This window comes from Chrysoperla carnea, chromosome 1 (genome assembly GCF_905475395.1).
Source record: "Chrysoperla carnea chromosome 1, inChrCarn1.1, whole genome shotgun sequence".
In the NCBI taxonomy this organism is placed as follows: Eukaryota; Metazoa; Arthropoda; class Insecta; order Neuroptera; family Chrysopidae; genus Chrysoperla; species Chrysoperla carnea.
The window spans coordinates 34,652,881-34,675,990 of NC_058337.1; the positions used below are offsets into that span (position 1 = coordinate 34,652,881).

The 23,110-nt window shown below is 30.6% G+C and overlaps 2 protein-coding genes across 2 annotated transcripts; both read right to left on the reverse strand.

Moving 5' to 3' along the window:
- Window positions 1-604: 604 nt before the first annotated feature.
- On the reverse strand, window positions 605-12,542 carry LOC123301972. Its single transcript, XM_044884850.1, has 15 exons — window positions 12,355-12,542; window positions 11,382-11,527; window positions 10,399-10,837; window positions 9,677-9,868; window positions 9,496-9,596; window positions 9,173-9,372; window positions 7,971-8,071; window positions 7,682-7,832; window positions 7,038-7,246; window positions 6,756-6,951; window positions 6,514-6,697; window positions 4,838-4,992; window positions 4,425-4,774; window positions 3,264-3,532; window positions 605-1,888 (listed from the first exon to the last, which is right to left on the reverse strand). Exons 1-15 carry the CDS (start codon window positions 12,540-12,542, stop codon window positions 705-707), a joined length of 4,065 nt encoding a protein of 1,354 aa, XP_044740785.1. The 3' UTR covers window positions 605-704.
- A 1,790-nt stretch (window positions 12,543-14,332) lies between these two features.
- LOC123300612 (glycosylphosphatidylinositol anchor attachment 1 protein) lies at window positions 14,333-21,869 on the reverse strand. Its single transcript, XM_044883211.1, has 7 exons — window positions 21,658-21,869; window positions 19,855-20,199; window positions 19,196-19,387; window positions 17,513-17,715; window positions 16,670-16,886; window positions 16,086-16,581; window positions 14,333-14,654 (listed from the first exon to the last, which is right to left on the reverse strand). The coding sequence occupies exons 1-7, from the start codon at window positions 21,830-21,832 to the stop codon at window positions 14,354-14,356; spliced, it is 1,929 nt and encodes a 642-aa protein (XP_044739146.1). The 5' UTR covers window positions 21,833-21,869; the 3' UTR covers window positions 14,333-14,353.
- Between the last annotated feature and the right edge of the window lie 1,241 nt (window positions 21,870-23,110).

Below are 23,110 nucleotides of genomic sequence, written 5' to 3' on the forward strand. Positions count from 1 at the left end.
GATAAATAAAAAAATGGCCATCAAGAGATTTCATAATCTGCCATGTTTTTATATATGGGACCGTCGAATATCCTCATGTGATGTGAATTACGGTACAATTTATAATGTCTAGTCATGGGACCCAATAAAGTTCGAAACTGCATCTTTATTAGTTTTTAACCGAGTATATATATAAAATGCTGTGCTTCATTCGCAACTTAGCCTATCGCAAACCTTTTAAGACGAACCCGACCATGCTAGTTGGACCTATACACCTTCGCTTGTACGCCAGGGTGGCTCATTTCCCAGTTCATTCTGATTGTGTTATCAATTCCAAGATATCCCAGCTAATCTTCAAGTTTTAAAATACTAAATTTATTCAAAACTTATATGAGTACGAATAAATTATGTAACAAATAAGGCCTCTTTAAGAAATTTTTTTTGATAACATGAGGTGCAAAAAACTCCAGAATTCTGTCTTATCTTCTACGAATGGCAATATTTGAACATGTAAATTAATCTTTGTAATCTGTATAAACTATTTGATAGATAAGATTTGTAAATGAAATAACGTTTTTAAAATTAGGTTGCCGCATTTTTAACGATTTTTAGGCCTAAGTAAAATTTGTATTATGTAAGGTATAGGCTTTTTAAGTACCATTCGTCTTTAACGTATTATTATTTAAAATGGCGACAAACATAAATTTATCAACTGTGGCTTCTAGTTACTTGGATTTTCTAGCCGCAGCTGTTCGAGTTTCTTGTACGGCAGCGACTAATGTACGAACAGCTTCCTCATGTCCTTCAAAACTATCTGCTTTCTTCATACCTTCATCACCTGGCACAGCCATTGTTTGACGTTGATCATACGACGATAAACTTTGCGAACTTTCACCTTTAAAATACCCTTGAAATTTCCGAAAGTGTGGTGAATTATTCGATGACTCACCTTTAAATGTACTCATATGACTTTGTATATTTATATTATCACCTTTAAAACCGCTCGACGATGCTATATCTGTTTTTTCGCCTTTGAATGTACTTAAATGTGATGGTACAGCAGGTCCTTTAAATGTGGTTAAAGCAGCTCCGGTATTTTCTGACTTGGATTCTTTTGCATATGAAGTACTTTCACCTTTGAATGTAGAAAACTTTGTTGGATAATCTCTTGCAGGTAAATTAATTTTATGTTCTTTACTACTTCGACGATCAATTGTTAATTTCATTTCATTCTCAAAACCAAAAATGTTATCACTCATTTCTCCATCGTCTGGATTATCCGTATCAAAATCTAATTCATATTCTGAATAATATCCACGTTCGGCAATCATTTTCTGTTGTCGTTGACTTTGTTTCTTATTTACATTCTTAGTCAATTGTTGCGTTGTTAATGACATGACTTCATCAGACACTTTAGTATCAATGTTTCGTTTTTGTACACTTATTGATTTTGTAATAGTTGCAAATTTTTCATTCTCTTTGCGACCGCTTGATGATGATTCTTTTCGTTCAAGTGGTTGTTTTCTTGGCGGCTCGTTATTGGCATCCATTAATTGACAGTAATGATAACTACGATTGCCATTAGCACGATGTTTCTTCGGTGGGAAAGTTTCCCAAGACCTTTGTTTTAAAGAAAAATCACTCTTATCGCCTTTACGACCAGGACTTTTATCTGATTTTGAACGTTGTGATTGTTGTGGCGTTGATCCTGAGCTTTTATTTAGTGATTTATTTGAGCTACTTTGAGTTTTATTCCGAGTTCCAATTACCAAAACTAATGTTTTATCAGCATTTTCGAGACTGCTACGCCTTGAATTTAAACTCAACGTGCTTAGTGATTCAAATGAATTTTGTTTGTATGCGGTACGATGTTGTGATGTTTTCTTTCCACCAGAACCACAAGGATGCTCTGTAAATAATACAATTATCTACTAGCTAAGTAAAATTAAATTGGGTATACAAACTAAAACCTCGATGCGGTAGTAGAAGGTAAAATAAAATAGAATGTAAAGGGTTTTTCGCATGCATTCAATCTTTTACTGCACCTGGAGGAATATTAAAAACTTCGAATGGATCTGGCTGTTTCGGTACTCTTATAAGAAAACTTCTAAAAGTATATGTACAAATTCAATTTTTTTTACATTATAACATTTATATATTAAAATTTAAAGTAGGTAGACACAGTGGTGGATTTAAAGAAGAGTGGGCAAAATGTACAAATAATGCGTTTTTTTAGCCTTCGTTAATCACCTTGGTGTCCACCTTGGTACCATTTCGTACAAATTTGCCTTTTTTTAGTTTTTGTTAACTAACTTGGTGTCTCCTATGTGGTGTCCTTTTTTTAGTCTTCGTAAATGCACTTCCAGCCTTTTGCGTTGTCTTACTTCGAGAGCCCAATGGGTAACTGCTCCTTTGCGACCCCTTAAATCCACCACTGGGAAGACACTGATCTTTACATTAATTTGGATAATTGTGTTATGATGTGAGATCCGACTAGGGGAGAATTATATCCAGGGTTGGCCATTTTAATCTATGCATCTGAATATCTCGCCAGAGGCGCCACCTACTAAAAAATGACTAAACAAAAATTGTATGGGGGGCATGTTCATGTTCTGACGTCAGATTTGACCTAGTTCTTCGGGTTTCTTTAATAGCCAATTTAGATCCTAATCGGTAAGAGATAGAATAACACTTTAAATTAGAAAGTTGATCTTCATAAAATAATTTTTCATCCAAACCATTTTTTCGAAAATCGTCAATTTCGGAGGGAATGCGATTTAAAAATATGTCATTATTGCATCTAATGAAAAGAAAACACGCTATAACTATGGAAAAATGCTTTAGCCAAAAGTTGTCATCGATAAACTTTAAGCTTATTTTATTTCGATTAAATGCAATAATGACATGTTTTTAAGTCGCATTTCCTCCGAAAGCTAACATTTTTCGAAAAAATGTTTGAAATAAAAATTGTTAGTTTATTTATGAGGATAAATTTTCTAGTTTAAAGTGTCATCCTATCTCTTACCGTTAAGAATCTAAATTGGCTATTGAAGAAAAAGGGAAGAACTAGATCCAATCTGATGTAAGAACATGATGTCCCCCATCAAACTCTACAATTTTTGTTGAGGTTTTTTTTTAATAGTTGGCGCCTCTGACGAGATATTCAGATGCAAAGATTAAAATAGCAACCCTGTATATATGAGATAATTTAAGGTTTTTCGATAAAATCAAGCATTCTAAGGATAGTTTCAAGTTTTGATAGCCATAAAAAAGTGGCCACTTACCCATATGCATTTTTTGTTTATGACCTGTTCGTTCACCAGACTGTTGCCGACGGTAAAATTCCTCTTCGCCATCAGAATATGGATACACTTTTGGTTTTCTAGTACCACTGCTGCTACTTCCTTTTGGTGAACTTGGTGTCGAACGATTTTGTTTATATTTTCCCTTATCCCGTTTTAAAGATGATGTTGCGTTTGAAATATGTTGATATTCTGATTCTGATGTCATTTTTGAAGCACGACTTTCACATACTTTATCTGTTGGTTTTGAACTTGAAATGAAAAATAAAATTAATAATTTTTAAAAGTTATAAATCGAATTTTGAGACTATTTAATATTTTTATCTGGATTGTATTTCAGATAAAACATACGACAAAGCTTCAGAATTAGGAAACGTGTTTTTATCTTCTATACATTAATGGAGCCTTGGTTAGTGCGTAATAAGTGTTCAACATAATAAAAGTTCCCACTGTAATGATCTTGGTGAAATTTAGATTTAATTTGGAAAGTGTATCTACAGGTATGTTACTTTTCATGACAAAACTGCAAAACAAACTTGAAAAAATTCGGATGATAAATACTATTTTGAAGATGTATAAAGACTACATTTTACACTAGTTTTAAGTTCTTTGCCGAAGGAAGGAAGGTTTCACGAAAATCAAGGGGAGAATACAATCTGAAATTTGGAATCTATGTTCCTGAGGAGAAGTGCGTCCATGGAGACTCAACGGAGAATTGAGAGTTAAGTTAAACTTTTGCATTAATAATAATTGGTTGTAATTGAAAATAAAAAGGAATTATCCAGAGAAGCGAGCAGGTAAAAACTAGTAATATACAAAAGAGTGACGGAATGTTTGTTTCCATTGCTCGGCAAAATCGCTTAATCAAGTTTTATGAAATCTGGAAAGAAGTTATTTTTCATTCTGGAGACGGGCATTATCTACTTTTTACGCCAGGAAATTACATCATTCTTATGGGAATATATTTCACGCAGGAAAGCTGCGCAAGCACAGCTAGGGATAAAATTTATTCTTATCATACCTGATAAACCATGCAAAGACTTTAAAAAAAATTTAAGTGGCTATTTTTATTCAATTTTTTTCTTTGCGAAAACGATTTTTCATTAATTAATTTTAGTGAAAAAACAAATTAAAATTTCTTACCGATGAGGAACTGTTCCTTGTTGTTGTTGTACATTGCCGTCAGATGTTTTAGAGCAATATCGCTGGGAATTATCTGGTGTTTTTGATCGTACATGCGTATACTTTTGACGGGGAGATGATGATTCAGACGGTGCAAGTTTTAATGATTTCAATTCATTCAAACGATCACAGCTCTTACCAATTTTCTTTGATTCTAAAGCTTTTGTTGTTTGACTTAACAATGCCAATTTTTCCAAATCGTTTTTGGAAATTTTACGATGTACTAAATTAGCAAAATCTTGTTGAATTGAGCTATCTATTTGTAGTTCGATATTTTTCGGATATTTTTGTGAATCATCTTGAAAGCTTTTCTATAAAATAAATAACATTAAGAGAATATATTTTGGTTGAGAAAATTTGTTATAAAAATTTACTTGAGATTTGGCACAAGTTGGTAATGTTACGATACCATCGTCTATACGTGATTGTCGTCGATTTAACATATCGTGAAATTTTTCTTTGATATGAGACTCTAATCGTTCAATAGTGGCAGTAGTTTGTTGTATACCAGCAGATGCTGTTTTTTGACCTTAAAATTACAAATAAGTGGTATAACTGGTATAATGAATTAGTAGCATAAGATATCTCAGTGGCGTAACTTTAAACGTGGCTAGAAGCGCAGTTTTCATGGTCAATAAATACAACAAAACTAGACATCTCAATTTCGAATGGATGTGCGTGTGAGAAAATTATTATTACCTAGTCTATGAGTAGAGAATTGTTTTAGACTTTTGAAGGAAGTTGAACACGGTGGTAATGTAGCTGATTACGTTATTACTGAGAAGCCCAGACAATAGAGACCGATAAAGAGTTCATCTGAGGAAACTTCAGGAATTATGAAATCTGTGAAAATGGTCGGAGACGTGTCGAGCACCTCAATAACAGATTTTGCTATTCCAGACTATCGTGCCAAGATTATTTTTTTATTCTTTGTTAAAGTTCTACCTAAGCCGCCCGTAAAAACTGTACTAACAGATCCTCTCAACAAATAAGTTATTCAGAGTGCAGAATTTCTTCAATTCCTGCTTTACGTTGGGAAAATCCTGAATTAGATTTCACCTGAAATAGCCTGAAATAAAGTCATAGATAACATGAATTTATGCGGTTTGGATAAGGCGATCGTTTTTAAATTCATTCCTGTCACAACGGATACATCACGTTGTTGACTGGAGGGGTATATTTGACCTTAATATTAACGTATGAGTTGAGGTATATAGCTCGGCTACTGCCAACCTGCAGAAGTTTAGAATTTCAGGTTCTCCAAATTTACATCGTCGAAGTTCAATGAATTAATCTAGACTGATATAACGACCGTCTATGACGAGCTGATTGGGCATATCCCAATATTCTTCCTTTTGGGATTAGAATGTTAAAGCAAGTATCTCAATTGAATCTTACTCTTAAAACATTTTTAGGATTAGAATGTCCAGGCAAGTATCTCATTTCAATCTTAATCTTAAAACATTCCTTGTGGAAATAAGGAATGAAAAAGTCAGAAAAGTTCTGAAAACATTAAATAAATTATTCATAATAAGTATTTCTTCCGAAAAAGTCTCAATCTATTACCATTTTCTGTCATTAAATGATTGATTAATAATTTATTTAATATTCTTAGACTTTTTCGGACATAGTTTTACTTCACATATATTTTTTCTGAATTACAAACTAAGTATTCTTAGTTCCAAAAAGATTTATTTCCACAATGGATGTAGGTAAATGTGTGATACAATATTTGCGAATGTTATGACCATATCCGTGGATCTCTTTAGTGATTAATGGCAAGTGTGAATTCATATGTGGGTTTGGTTGTGAAAGTGGATGGACAAAGAGTGTGAGACGCATTTTAATAATCTCACAAATTAATAGACATAGAAAGGTTTTTCTTTTACTATTGACACCGTAAGGAATATTACCAAAATTTTGAATGATTCTAAAATACTTCAGAGGTCATTAAAACGACCAAGCAAAGAGGTTACTGCTTCTTTTGCCTCTTCGATAGTTACGCCACCATAACCATTCCTAATTGAAACGATTCAAATTTTACAATTACCTGATTTAACAAAACTTTTCTCTTTTGTTAATTGACCCGGCTGTTGCACACTCGAGGTTGATCGTGTACGCTCCTTTTCTTTTATACAAGTAACATTTGTACAAGTTTGTTGACCTCGGAATTCATCACTTGGAGATTTTTTACGATTTACTTTATCAATTAATTGTGAGATTACATTACGTTTCTGTATAAAAAATTTATATATAATTTATAAACTAAGATATAATGTTTTAGTTATTTACTTGTTCGCTAGAATGTGCTTCTATTGATGCAATACCCATTTGTTTTCTCCCTATCGTTAAATCTCCACTACTTGTGGCACGTCCCTTGCTTTTTGGAACTTCTCGTGTTGGAATTGTATCACCAAATGTAATTGCATCACTGGATGCCGATGGTGCACCCGTTGGATGTAATTTACATTCGGACTTTAATTGTAAACTATAAATACAAAAATACATATTGATACAAGATAAGTCCCAAAATGGTGAGAATTCGTTGTAAAAATCCGTTCAGAAAATATTTACTTTTCAGATTGAAGTAACCCAATGTGTTCCAGCAACGTTTGTAATTGTTGATGATTCGTAAATGATGCTGCATCAGGCATGTCTTCATCACCCATTGTACTACCTCCTCCTCCACCAGGTTGTTGAGTTGATGATATATATGGTTCCAATTGTTGAGCAATTGTACTTAACCGTTTTAATTCGTTACGTAACATAACAATATCTGAAATCTGTTTTTTTTTTGTTAGATTAATTAATATAATAGTAAATTAATATAAATGGGATTCGCTTTGAAATTAATTACTTATTAAGTCGGAAATTCAGATATAAGTAGTCAACTTTCCGAGAGCTTTCCTTTTTATTAAAGTCAGTATAAACCAACAAAGAGACAAAGAAAAGTGCATGTTGCCCTTTATAAATGCGTATAGTGCACGATCGAAAGATTTGTATACATCTTTCGGAGGATTTTGCATGTTAAGATATCACAAATGTATGCTATTCTGTTGTTTTCAAAATCGACAATCAGATTGACAACATTAGTATAGGTATGGGTAAGGCGTAAACTCAATTACTTATAAAGTATCATTGAAAGAAAATTACACATTCTGGGATTAATTTTCATTAATAACAATCTCATAATAAACTTAGAACAAAAATTATCTTACTTGTGAATGAAATATTTCTTGTTCAACATGGATTCGACATAATTGCTCCTCCCAAATTGTATCGAACACAAGTTTCAAACGATCTAATTCATTTAAATGTCGCTCTAATGTTTCATCCAGTAACGAGCAGTCTCTTGATATACATTCAAATCTAAAAATTAATTAGATTTGTTAATTTTTCACAAACAAGAATTGTTGAATGCTTACAGTTTAAGACAAAACAAAATTTCAGTTACATTTGTAACTTCTTTGTGTAAGTGAACATTCTGAAAATATAATAAATGCAAACCTCATTGATAAAGGTGGTAAATTTTCTCGTCTTATCAATGTTACATCACGATGCAGACTCTCCAAACGTTCCTTTACCCCAGTTAGTTGGGTACAAAGCTCCTGAAAATCAAACATATAATTTTAACAAACTGTATCATTAAGGTAATTGCACATTGTAGATTAAAAAAGTTTACGTAAGCAGAAACAAACTCTGCCATATGAACTATATCAAGAGGGGAAAGAAAAATCAGCAAAATGGGAATGATAAATGGCGAAGTTAGATTATCTATAAATCATTTTCGTACCTGAAAATCTCTAATAATAATTTACTTATAAAAAAAAATGGCGTACAGACATATGGTATGAAATGCCTTAACTAATCCGTATTTGAAAGAAAAATAGTTTTGGTGAATTATAAGGAACCTATGAGGATACAAAAGCTCAGGGTTACAATCATCATCAATAGATTATTTGGTCACCACTTACCGGGAATAATTTCTATTAAGAAAGTAACTCAGTAGTAAAGAATAATAAGATATCCAATGCCAATAAAAGAAACAAACCAGTTTCAAATACTACATGATTAGGGAAAATTACGCAGATAATCAGACAGCAGTCAAGGTCATAACATCAAAAACGACAAGATCTAAGGCAGTGAACCCAAGCGGCCGAAGCTTATACGTATGCTGGGCGCTTGATTATGAGAATTTGAAGAAAATTATTAAGGTTCATAGAGTGGCAAAGCTAGGAGTAGGTGAGCAGCGTAGATTCATTCCATAAAATCATAAAATCCATCTATCAATTAGTTCAGTAAAACAAATGAGGGGTATGACAGAAAGTTGTCATTTTATGTGCATAACTTTCAGAATAATCAGAGGAAACTGTGCAATCGGATTGAATGTCAAAAAATAAAAAACAGAATATGGAAAATGACAATTACTGCAAGAAGTGGAGATAGAACACCTACAGCGCCACTTCCCGGATTGGGAAACAATCGTTTTATTATAATAGAATACAGTTATTTAGGCAAGAGTTTGATACATGACCAAAAGGAATTGAAGAACATTTGCACGAAACTGGAAATACTTCAAGCGGTAGAACTAAAAAATAAATTATGAATTAAACTACTAGCTCCGAGTGGCAGGATCGAAAAAATTGTATAGAGATTTAATAGAAACTACAATGCATAATTATAGATTTGTTAAAAATTAATATACTTACTTTAACTTGATTCTCAAATGTCCGACAGTGATTAGAAAATGGCGATTCTTCTTCTAATAATTTCATTTTTAACATGCTTTGTTGTTTCTTCGATGGATGCGAGAATAGCTGTTGCGCTGCAGATGTTGTAGGTGCCCCACCACTGTTTGGTTCAACTCCACGTTTACTTGTCGTCGAATCGTATATAACATCAGACGAAACTAAAATGATACATTGTTAAACAAAAAACACCGATTTTCCTTTCTGAATGAGAAACTGAAAAAAAGGAAAACAAAAAACGAAAAAAAATTAAAATAATATATTATAATTAGAAAATGTGTTACCTGGTTCTGCGGCAGTTAATACTGCTTTTCCAACCCATGGTTCCAAACTTTGGGCAAATTCATTTCGATAATTTGTTCGTATTGTACTTGATTGAATAGGCCTTTTGTTTGAATTGTTATAGAAAATTCTCTAATTATTTTACTTCCCTATTTCATATAATTAATATGGTGATAAACTTACCTTAATGGATGCGACAGTTGAGTAACGGCATTAAGTCGATCAAACATTAAATAGACTAACTCTAAAAACTGAAATTTACTTGCAGTATTTGCAAAGTTTGTACAAAGCAAACAATGTAGTTGTAGCGTGGGTAAAACACCTCCCAGTGTCATTAATTGATTCCGAAATACTTTTTCTTTGGTTTCATATTGTCTGAAAAAAGTTAAAACCAAATTAGACACAAAATGAATCCAAAATGAACTTTACTGAACTATTCTTATTTGAAACTTTAAAGGCCCAATTTTGAAAAATCCATTTAGGCGACAACTATTAAAAATAATCTTTACAATAGCTTCTCAAATTTCCATTTGTGATAAAATGAGGTGCCAAAATGTTTAATGGTCTAGAACTATGTAGAAGATATACTCCTTAGAAAGCTATTTTTCATATTCTTGATATTCTCTCCTTGAAGACTTGAAAATTGAAAAGCAATTCCTTTTGAAATTCAATTCCATGAAAATTGACATTTATCTTTTTGATTGTAAATTAAGAAAGACGTATCTCTTTTGGTATCGCTTTTGGCAAACCATCCTTAAAGGGAGTAAAATAAGAAATGACATATGGAATGGCAACCTCGTTGTTTTTGTACTTTATGTATATTGGCATTTAAACATCTTTTAGCGTTTTGAAAAATTATTCTCAACAGTAATAAAAAGGGCATTCATAAAGATAGTTTCCCATACCTTTGAACTTCCATAATCATATTAGCGTGAGTTTTAGCAATAGCTTCTTGCATTCCTTGACAAAATGTATTTATTGTATGCTTCTCCGAATCCATATTTTGGCGTAATTCATCCATAAGATTTTTAAACATAATAAGACCTTCACGAATTGAATTCTGTAATTCATTAATTCCACCTTGTGCCCGTTCCAATCTTTTGCTTGCTTGACTGTACGCCGTATCAATATCAATGCAAAATGATCGTTTCTCTGCGGCCGTATCACGAAAACAATTAACACATAACATTGTTTTTTGTGCATTTGAAAACATTATATATTGTTCACCATGTATCGGACATTTTTTCGGTTCTTTAGCACATTTTGACATGTGTAATACTTCATGTGTGGAAAACATTTTCGCTCTATGTGTATTTTCACGACAATGATTGCATAATGCTTGGCCTGGATATGAATATAAAATACATCAAATAATATGATATAAATCATATTTTCACATAAATAACAATGAATAAGGGGTAGCGTCAAGAGAGTTTTTCTGACCTTATATGATATACCTAATGTAATCTGTATTAATAAAATTGCAGTGTCTGTGATCTTAGATCCAATGACATAGAAATCTGCGCTTTTCGGGGCTAAGTTCTTATTTTATTCCTGTTTGGATGGTAGAAAGTAGGATGTAGTTAACAGTATACATCCCGTGACTAACCGTATGAATCTTGCCTAATTCTTTGCGCTGGACTTCTTTGAGTACAAGCCTCAATCCTTTCCAATTGCCCTTTTTTAGGTATCTAGCATCAGGATTGCTTTCCGGGCTCTTTCGCAGACTTTAGGCCCTCAAAATAGATTATAGGACAATGTATAGATATTCAAAACTAAAAACTCCTGAATAAATGACTTATAATAATAGCTGATCTGCAGTTTTTTTTCATTTTTAATTATCAAATATTATCGCAAGTATCGAGTTTTATAATAATTATTGTCTTACCACAAGTGTTACAATAGTACATATTATTACGATCACGTACATCACAATTGGAACAGGGTGGATTCTCATTGTTAGCTAACTCCAATAGTTGTTGCATTAACAAATCAGCTGGTGGTAAATTACCCTCTCGTAATTGGGTTTGTTGTCTAAAACATTATCAAAATTTAATTAAAAATTATTAAAACTATTTACAATATTTTGGAAACATTCACATTCTAATTCATTGAATTTTCACAGTAATCATTCGTTTTACTTTCGAAGGGTGATTTCTCGAGAACGATTCGATTTTATCAGGCTCTACGCAAAGTTTTAGGTCAATTAAAAAAATATGTAATATAACTTACATAATAACAATACTTTGCGTTTAAAGAATTCCAAGATGCTTTAATAACCGAAAAAATAAAAAATAAAGTGAAATTATTCAAACGCAAAGTATTGTTTTAATTTAATTTAGATTGCAAATGTTCCACAAAATAGATATCCAAAAATGATATGGAGGCATACACATATCTGGGAGGGAATTAAACTACGACCCAAGTCATTCCATTGTTATTGTGCCGCTATATGTATATTTCTTCACTATTTGATGTTTTTAAACTATTTACATGATTGTTTTTTATATTAACTTAGTAAGGGTACCTTTAAGGTTGGGTTTTAGTAAAGGAGGTAATACGCTTACTTATTTTTTATTTAAACCATGTCTCTGAGCACTCTAAAAGATTTTCCTTGAGATATTGCGAAATATACATATCTAGCATATCTGGCAAAGAATCCACATGCTATTCACCTCCGTCAGTCAAACACAACCTGAAAGACATCCTTATTAAAGATGGATGGTTGAGTTGAAAATTTTCAAAACAGTTAACTAGTTATAACAACATATGTTTTGTCGATCGGTTTTTGGATATTCAACTTCAACCAAAGTTGTATTAAAAAGCTCTATGAAAAATAATAAAAATTTGAAAAGAATTACCCGCATAATGGACAAGTTAATTTCCCATCGATATCTTGTCCACGTATACATCGTGTACAAAACGTATGATAACATTGTAAAATGCATGGCTCATTAAAATAATCTTGACAAACATAGCAAATTAATGGATTACGATTTTGAAAACCTTGTAAATCATTTGAATTTAAATTTTGATGAAGTCCATCCATTTTAATATGCTCTTGAAGATGTTTATTAGTTTCATAAGACATATTACTTATTATTCGTATAAATAATACATTTGATAAATATTAATTATTGTTCACTTATTTTATAATTAATTTATTTGTATAATTAATTATTCCTTAAAAATTTAACAACAATTTAAAACATAAGATGAATATCTTATTCGAAAGTTCGGTGTACGAAAAATATGTTTATTTTAACTATCATAGGCAGCATTTAAAAATAATCAAAATTAACTCTTTATTAAAATTAATTATTGTAATCAAAATAAATAAAAAATTAATTAATGTTTAATTGAATTAGTTATTTATTAAATTTTTTTTTAAATTAATATATATGAAGTAATTTATTTAAAATAGACAAATATTCTAAGTTGAAAATGTACTTGTTTGACGCCAATGCTTTTATTATGATTTTCTACTAGTGAGAAAATCAATATTATCTTCGCAGAATCCTTGCGCTATATACGTACTTTTAAAAACTAGGACATGAAAAGTACACACCGCAGTTTTTTCATCTTAATTAACTAGAATAAATTCTTCAATAGAATAATAGAATCTATTGTTATTAAGAACAGTATAATATTTTTTCTATGTTCAGTTTTCATTTCCCGTCTACATTGTCATATATCAGCCTATTATTGTAGCACGTTGTAAAGTACAGTGGAGTGTTAATTATTTTCTTCTTTTGTCAAGATAAAATTTACTCAGCAAATATTACTTTTAATTTTAGATAAAAAGCGATTTATTTATTTTTTAATTAGTGGTTCATCTAGCTTAAGATACCAAAATTTTAATTTTTTTTTCTGTTATTACTTTTGCTCCTGTTGTGGCAGAAATCACATTTTAGAATTAATTAAAAATTTGGAATTAAGATTTGATGGGAATTTTCAATTTTTTTTAGGTTTAAATAATAATCAAGTTAAATTGTTTTTTATTACTGCCTCGGGGTACCAAGGCAGCATAAATTATAGGCCCTTATTGAAGAAATAGACTACGGACTGTGGGTGAATATGGGAACTGATGTAGTAAGAATCAAAGAATATGTAACTCAGAGATTTAAATGATATACAGTTGCTGGTAATAATATTTCGAAAGGCTGGATTATTTTTCGAAGTATCTCCAGAATCTCTTCTAAGTAAAAGCTTTTGGTACAGGATATTAGGCTATATCTTGTTCATAAAATTTTTATGTTTCCGATTTGAATATAAATCATTTTCTAGAGTAATTTTCAGACAAAAAACATAAAAATTGGGGAAAAAATTCCCTTTACCATCGGACATTTAGTGTTTCAGATATCGAAGGTTATACGAAAAGGTATACCCCCGGAGCAATTTCTTTGACGTGCTAAAAACATAAAAATCAAGCTCATTTGATACATTTTAAGGATCTCCTTCACTGGGTCAAAAATTACCCTGTTACCAAGGTTCATTCGGTAAATGAAGTAATAAAATTTTTTATAATGTTCTCGAATAAAATTACAAATGGACATGTAGTTTCTGAGATATCGTGATATCGAGAGCAAGTGCATACAATTTGAGTGCATAAGTTATTACAAATTCGGTCACACTCATCAGACTGTGACCGAATCCATCCTGTCCGTTTTAAATGCCTAATAAAATTATAATAAGTATAAAATTTTTACTTTTTAGTACTGCACTTTTAAAATAAAAACATTTTTTTAATTTGTTATATTTATATTTAAAAATTACAATAACAAAAAAGAAGCGTTTTTATTAATACAAAACAGGTAAAAAATTGACTAAAATTTGACATTTACTAATTATTAAAATCTTTTATTCTTTCTTGACTTTATTATCAACATTTTTCACTTGATAATAGAACATACAATAAAAACTCATCCAAGTGGGCACAAATATCGCTGTAACCACATTAAATAACCAATTGCCATATATTAATGAATCAACAATTGTAAAAACTAACGCTTGTTGTGTAGCAAAAATTCCACGATTTACAACATCCTTAAAATTTTCTTCTGGAAACATTACATACGTATATACCATTACTATTGCGGACATTATTAAAAATGGATGACAAATTAACCAAATAATTATTTGTAATGCTGTTTTTATTGAACTGCAAAATAATTTTTTTAAATGAATATATAGAAGACTTTCGAAATTTTAATCAACAATAATTATCAATAATTCGTAAAGACTAGACCCTGTACTAATCTTATGGGAATTGGCTCTCGATCAAATTTTTTCTCATAGTTCTAGATTTTGTAGATCTTGGCATCTGGTCAAAGGTCTCAATAGGTACGACCAACCAAATCCAAACGTTTTAAGAGTTATGTTAGAATGTCAATAATTACTGTGTGAAGATATATATGCGTTTTTAAAAAAAATTTATGTTGCAGTGATGACGTTTCAATCCCCATAGCTCAAAAACGTTTGCATTTAAATGATTATTGCATTTGAGACTCTTGATCAGGATACCAAGATCTAAAAAAAACTCGAAAAATGGCCTATTTTAACCAAGGCCATACTCCCATAAGATTAGTGCAGAGTCTTTTAAAAAAACTTTAAATCTCAAAAATCCTAATATGAGAAATGATACTGATACGAAAGGAATCGCTTAGTTCATCGAAGGCAATAAAATCGGTGCATTAGAAAATTGTCCTTAGTTTGAACTATACCATCCCGTAAAAGAGAGTGCGGAAATTAGGTACTGCTTAATCTTCACAAAAAAGATACTTAACCCTAAAATTGCGGTCGAAATTGTAAAACAAGGCAGTTAAGTCATGTACCATTTTTATAAGTGGAATCAAAGTTTCCAGCCTGCTCATAATTCTTGTAAGACTCGTATTTATCTTGCTGTGTCCAGAACAAAAATCAATATCCCGCTATCTACCATTTCGAGCTCATCTTTGACGCAATTCTACTAGGAAGGCGGCATTAATTGCTATTATGGCATCAATATCATTGATGGCAACAACCCTAAGCATATAGATCAATTTTCAACAAGCCAGGGAATTCTTTCAGCATTGGTTTAACAATCATCGTATACAGACAACTTTTATGTGAAGTTAAAGTTTTGCACAGGACAGTTTTAAATCTAAGATGATACCCAAATCTTTTAACGAATTAGCTTGCGCGTTTTGTGTACCAGGAATTCAATCATCAATTATGAAACTCTTCGCCTTTTAGTAAACAATATACAATGCTTGATGAGAAAGTGATCTATGCCCCCGTCGATAACATCGATCAACACTCTGCATCAAATAACGATAGAATTTATTGAAGTTTAAATAAGACAAATTTTATTTTTATCCAGAGAATAAATCTATCGTATTGACCACTTCAGATTCTACAACAAGAAATATTCGGCGAATTCAGTTAAATCTTTCTCATTAGTTCAAAGTGCGATCATTAATTTTACTTTACTATAAAAAAATGGCACAGTCTGGTAATTTAAGTCTATGTTCCTAAAAATCTACAGTTATTTTAATAATTCACTGACGCTTATCAATATAGTCTCTCTTAAAAGTCAATTCAATTAACTCACCTTTTAGAAATTGGAGAAATTAATAAAATCCACGGTACATACATCGCTCCGATTAAAAATCCCAATGAAAAATTATGTGAACCAATAGCCGTTAATGCTGTAGCAAATTCTAACAATGCAATAATATTTAAAACAATCGCACTTTTTTCATCTTCCAATCGGCAAATAAATGGTACAACTAATGTAAATAATGAAATTCCACAAAAACCATAATATAATGATTGTTCCGTATTTAAATTATGTTGACCCAATGCTCTTGTTAAAAATGATGGAATATTCATAAAAATAATTCCTAACGCATGCGTTAGTAACATTATTGTTCCAATTTTAATGATTTCAGGTGTACTTATAGAATTTTGTTTAGATGTGGAGGAAGGTTCATTATTTGATTTCAATAATCCAATCTCTTCAGGTTTGTCACGTATTTGTAACCATAAAGCTAATGCTTTCACCAATAACGCAGCCGTGAATGCAATCAATGATCCAATGTACGTACCTATTGACATTTTATTAACAATTAATCTTAATTATAACATGTGTATATTTTTTAATAAATATAAGAATATTATAAATTAGAATATTACCAATTGAAACAAAACGATTCAACGATGGCAAAAGATAAAAGAAGTAACTTTGATGGAATTTTTCAATCAAATTATTTAAGCTACGAAATATTCCTTCCAATAATCTTCCTTGTGTATAAAAAGTTGCATAATTTTGATTTCCTTCTCGTGGAAATCCTTGCAAGGTAATCGCTTCAATTCCATAACGATGAAATAATCCATGATTTCCAGTTGGAACCTAGATATGTTACACATATTAAATAAATAAATAAAACAATGTCTTAAAGTGCTTCCAAAACGCATTATATCCGATCAATTTTAAGTTTTGTTTACATAGTTTTTGCATCGAATTGAGAATGTTTCAATATTTTATTCTGTAAAACGAACGTCGTAAAATAAATCGGCTTAACTTGAATTTGATAAAGTTACTATGGAGAATCCAAAAATAAGTGTGATCGCAATTTTTTGGAATCATACTTTTTTGGGAATGTTTTAATATAAACTAAAAATACAAAATATTTCTAAAGTACAAAGTCGCATATATAGTAAATCGCGGCTTAAGTATATAAAATTATATGTACAAAATTTATATAAAATATTAGGAAAACTATTGCAATTATAAAAGGCTAAGAGAGCAAATTTGGCACAGCACATTAAAATGTAAAATGAAATTGGTATTCTTTGTCTTTTCATTCAATGAAAAAATCAGCAGGTATGTTTACATTTTTTTTATTCGTGGCGCTGACATTTTAGCGTTAAAATTTCATAAGACTTTAAAATTTGTTTCGGTCGGTATAAAAAATTTCATATTGATTGGTAAACAGTCGTTATTGAAACTTTAATTGAATTTAAATTCCAACATACCCCTGTGGCTAAACTCAAAACCATAGAAATTAAAGTTTCAAAAGAATGAAACCATTTATTAAACGAATCAGTTTTAATATTTTGCGATCGTTGTTTAAATGTGTGCCGAATGCGTTCCATCGTCGAAATTCGTTCAGCTAAATTAACTAAATCTAAATTCGGCAACTGACCATTTAATCCTTCAATTTTAATATCAATATAACCTTGAAATATAAAAATAAAAGTGTGCAGTAAATAGTTTAATATAAAGTAATAAATACAAACATATTAGATAGAGATGAAATGTACACTTTACCCATAGGGCTTGCTGGTCGAATATAGTGTGGGCTCGAATTACTAGACGTCTTAAAGTTCCACCAGAATGTGTACACTTCTTCTTATCAAATATTAATGCTTCTTTGAACCTCTCTGAACCTATTCTACAATTAAAGTCGTATGTCGGATACAAGCACAATAAAGACTAATAGAAAATATTCATGAAATTTAAATTTGGTTCAAATATTTTTTGAACTTTATTGGCTGGACATTTGACCTAAACCATTATTTTAATTAATATCTTTTTAATTACTTAAAATTAATTAATAAAAGTGCAAATTCAGTGAGATAAATTCAAATTTCTAAAACGGGCGGGACGTCATAGTATGTGGCTTGTTAGACTTGTTGACATACTGTATGGTATTAATTACTTATATCACCAACTGACAGTTCACATATTAATACGCCATCAACAGAGAGCACCAAAAGAACTGCGTTTAAACATCTCAAAATTATTCTCTAATTTAAATACGTTTTTACACTTAGTTACAGCATTTTTAAACAGTATTTATATTTTTTAATATGTTATAACGGTGTAAACAATGACTTAAAAATAGACAAAAAATACATAAATATTCCCTATTCTTGGGAAAATAATTTTTCCATGCGAAAAACTTTACCTTTAAATAAAACTGCGATAATAGGCTTAAACTTAGATAACAAGCTAAAACTTACACCAAACTTATAAGTTATATCAAAGAAATTAAATGAGAACTCTAGGATTTTTCGAAATAAGTTTCGAATTTTTCCCCAATTTCTTGGTCAATTTTTATATATATATATATAAATACGTATTTTGACTATCAAGTAATCGTCGTCAGTATGAACTAACTAATCTTTATTATTCTTATAAATAGATTTGATTATTAAGATTTTGCACGCTGGTGTTATGGTGTGTGCACATTTTATACTTTCCAAGTATCTGATGATAAATTGATCTTCTTATCGATAAATTGTGACGTCAGCCAATCATCTTCGATCAGATGTTTGACCAATGACCGTGAATCGCGTGATCCTTTTAAACCGATGATATTCGAATATTTTATCGAAATATATACAAAATACATACAAAATTTGATCTAGGAAGTTGGAGCAAAAATCGAAACTTATACACCAAACACATGTAAATAATAATAATTTTAAATATGTTAATAATAAGAAATTAATCTTAATTTGTTTTAAATAATGTAATAAATCTATAAAATTTAAATAATCTATTTTATTATGATTTTATTTAAAAAATTTCACTTTATTTAATTAGGATACAGTTACCATTCGGTAACATGACATACGAATTTAATTGTAGAATTGTATTGAGAAATGTACAATAAGTTTTTTATTCAGTTTAAAACAGTTTAAAATTTATACCTATTTTCTCAGAATGAAATTCTAGATTTATTGCAGCTTGAATAGCTCCAGCGCGACCAATTAACATTCCAGAATTTAAAGCTGATGTTTTAGTTCTTTCAATTCCTAAATAACTTTCAAGCCATGCTTGCATACCAAGTTGTTCATGTTCGACAATCAAAAAAATTATATCTTTCGCCCAATATTTTTGTTCTAAAAAAGAAATCAAAATTTATTTTTAGTGAAAATGTTCAACATTGTTTTAAATCAAAAAGATTTGACGCTCAAAAACCTTTTTTGTATCAAAAATTTTGTGAGCCCCAATTTCTCCACGAAAAAATGAGAGAATTGAAGATATTTGTGAAATATCAAAATGTTTCTTCAACCATAAAAGTCTGACAAAATTTAGGTGGATTTTCAAAACATAATCGAAGCGAATAAATCCTCCAATGGATCACAAAAATTTAACTTAGTTGAATTGTTTTTTTAATCAAAATCTAATTTCTCTGGGTTATTGTTGAAAAAGTACAGTACAAAAAATTTTCAAACGAAATTTTCTTATAATTTCTATTTTTACAATTTTCGGAATAACATTTTAGATTAAGTGGAAAAATGAGAATTATGAATTAATTGTCTTTTAAAGTATCTAAAATTTGTATCTTAAATAAAAAGTAACTAACGTTTGCAAAATTTCGCAAAACTAAGCATAAGTGCTATAGAAGCTGCAGTGGTTTGATGTGCACTATTCGGTGGACGATATGGAGTTGACAATACCAATGCTTCAGTACTAGCAGCTCGTGGTGCACGCAGAATTGCATAAACATTTTTCCCACGAAATGATCTTCCATCTGCTAATGGATAATGCAACGTAAAATTATGTGTATATGTATCCAATCCAATTTGACTAAATTTTGCTAAAAGCCATGCATATGGAATTCCAGTAGGATATTTTTTCTGCTCCTCAAGTAATTCTTCATGATACGACATGGCCAAATTTTCATCTCGAAATTCATTATTTACTAAACCTAAACAGAGACAGGCATTCTTAAACCTTTTTTCGGTAACAATATTAATTTTATAAATTATGAAACTTATGAAAATATTGATCAAAGAAAATATTCTTCGAATTCCTTCAAACAACATTTCTATCATTCTCCGATAATTTTTATTGACGTTTACTTCGAAATATTCTATTATTTACCGATTACTAAATTTTATCTTAACTCTGATATCTATTATGTGGATACAAAACTGAAAATTCTTGATAAATGGATTAATCATATTTTTACCATGAATGTGAAACAAATTTTAAATAAGATCTGTTTCTCCACAAAATATAAAAAAATTCGAATTATTTTATCAATTTAGTTTTAGTTTTATTAATTTATTTTGATGCACAGATCCGATTTGGAAATCAAAAAAATCGTTTTTTGTTTAAGTAATAGTAAATGAAAATTAACGAAATAGACTAAAACTGTTGTGTAAGTGGAGTTACGAGTCAAATTTCCGACCCATTTTTCGTGCTAAATACCGGTCTATTATTTTCTACCGTCAAAGAGTCTCTCAGGAACCTTATGCGTCTCTGTCGAACTTTGAATGAAATTGGTAATTCTGAATGAGTGGATTGTGGAATAGGAGTTTTAAAAAAACCAAATACCTCTAAAATCGTGTTTATTTTTAGCTTATTTTTGGTTAATGCTTATTTAGGCACATTAAAAAAATGTATCCTGACCGTAGGCCTGTTAAGACGGGATAAGGGAACCCAGAATCTTGTTTTCTTTAAGGCTTATTATGTTATTTCCTAGATAATTTAAAAAATATTATTTTCCACGTACCCTAGAGAAATTTTCTGAACTAAAGCAAAAAGTATACCAACTTATGATGAATTGAAATAATGTCAACCAGACTTTACAAGTCGACGACATAACACTGTACTCGCCAGTGTACCAGATAGGAATACTGCTATATTCTTGGCTTACAATCTCTAGTGATTTAATTAATTAAGTATCTACAAAAATGTTGTTAATAGCCTCAGAGAGGATTAAAGTTATTCTCAAAAACATATCTCATCGACACGGGAGTATAACGCAAAGTATTCGGCTCCATAAGTATTCTTTAGCATCTACTAAATAAGACAAAAATTTGCATTGGTCGATTAAGAGTATTATTTTAAGTCACCAACCTTTTATAATTATGTATTAATTCCCAACTATATGGTTATTAAAGCCATATTACTTACCCGGTAGTAATGCATTTTCACCCACTTCTGTTTCATCAGATATGAAATCAAATGATAAAGCCATGAACAAAATGATACCCGTGAAATATAATGATATACTTATATATTTGTGTCTTTTAATAAGGTATATTTGGTGATCATCTTTTATATCAGTTAAAAAGCTCATTTCATCATATTATAAGTAGTATTTTCTCAGCTATAAAAACAATTTGTCAAAAAATGTTAGACAAATAAATGTACTTACCTGGTAACAATGCATTTTCGCTAAAATAAGTTTTATTATTTAATGACTCGTGAGCTAAAACTAAAAACAAACTAATTCCACCTAAATATAGTAAGTAGCATAATATATTATGTCTTTTAATTATAAATTCAATTAATGCATTCTGGCCACTACGATTATCAGTTAACAAACCCATTTTAATAAGTTTATATCTTAATTAAATAAAAAATTAACATTTCATTAAAAACTTAATTTTGAGTCATTTTAAAACCTAAACACTAAACTTAATTTATATATTGACAACTTGATTTTACAAATGATAATTTGAATCAAATTATAAAGGCTGGTTCACAACCTCCAAAATTCATTTCATAAACCGGTACTGTTTTTCTCATTGAGATAATACAAATAGAGAACGCCAGTCTGTAAATGAATGCGATATGCGGGGCGAGTGAGAAGACAGTGAGTTCTCCTGCGTCCTTGTTATAATCATATGTACATAGCATACATAGATACTTATTATTCACGATATTCAGTATATTACGTATAAAGTATATGTAATAGACAAGGACACAGAGCAACTCACTGGCAGTCTTCTCTCTTGCTACGCATATCGCATCCACTTGCAGGCTAGCAGACCCCTCGCGTTCTCTATCTGTATTACCTCTATGGTTTTTTTTTATTAAAAAACAATAAAACAGTTTCTAGGGCTCCGTAACGCAAGATTCAAATAATATTAGATAATTGAATATCGTTGATTCAGAAGTTTTTCTCTCCCATTGCTCATATTTCTGTCCTTAATAAAAATCCGATTTTCGATATGAAGGGTTCAAATGTTACATTTTAAAAAAGGAAGACTTAAAAATCGCGAAAAAAGTGGTCTTCCCTCGGGAACTCCCTCCAAATTATTGAAATCTACTCCGCTCGTCTGAAATTATCGCATAGTAAACAACCCTCCATACGGAAGTTCAGCTTACTTGAACTAATAAATACGGTTACTATGAAGGGCCCTACGTATCTCTTTATTTCTAGTCTGATAGATATCTATTATGCACATAATAGATATATATCAGACGTCTCCAAAACCCTACAAATTGTGTTAAAGTGATTCTACAAATAAAAATATAATGCACCCCCATCCCATTCCGTTGATCTTCGATACAGACATCAAGATCCTGAAGATTTGACATAGTTATTATCCATTAATTGGTAGTTCAAATGGTAGGAGGGCTGGTTCGGATAATAGAGTTTGTGAATTCGAAACCCGCTCAAATTATTATACTTTTCTTCATATCTAATATTAATTTCAAAAATTATCCTATGAAATCTTATACTCGAAGTGCGAAGTATAAATCTACCTGTAATCGCGACTCGAAGTATAAAATATTAGAAATATTAGGAATGTCTATTGCCACCCGCCACGGATATCCGTGCCAATAATGGGATCGAATTATCTCGGGTCTGCAGGTTTTTT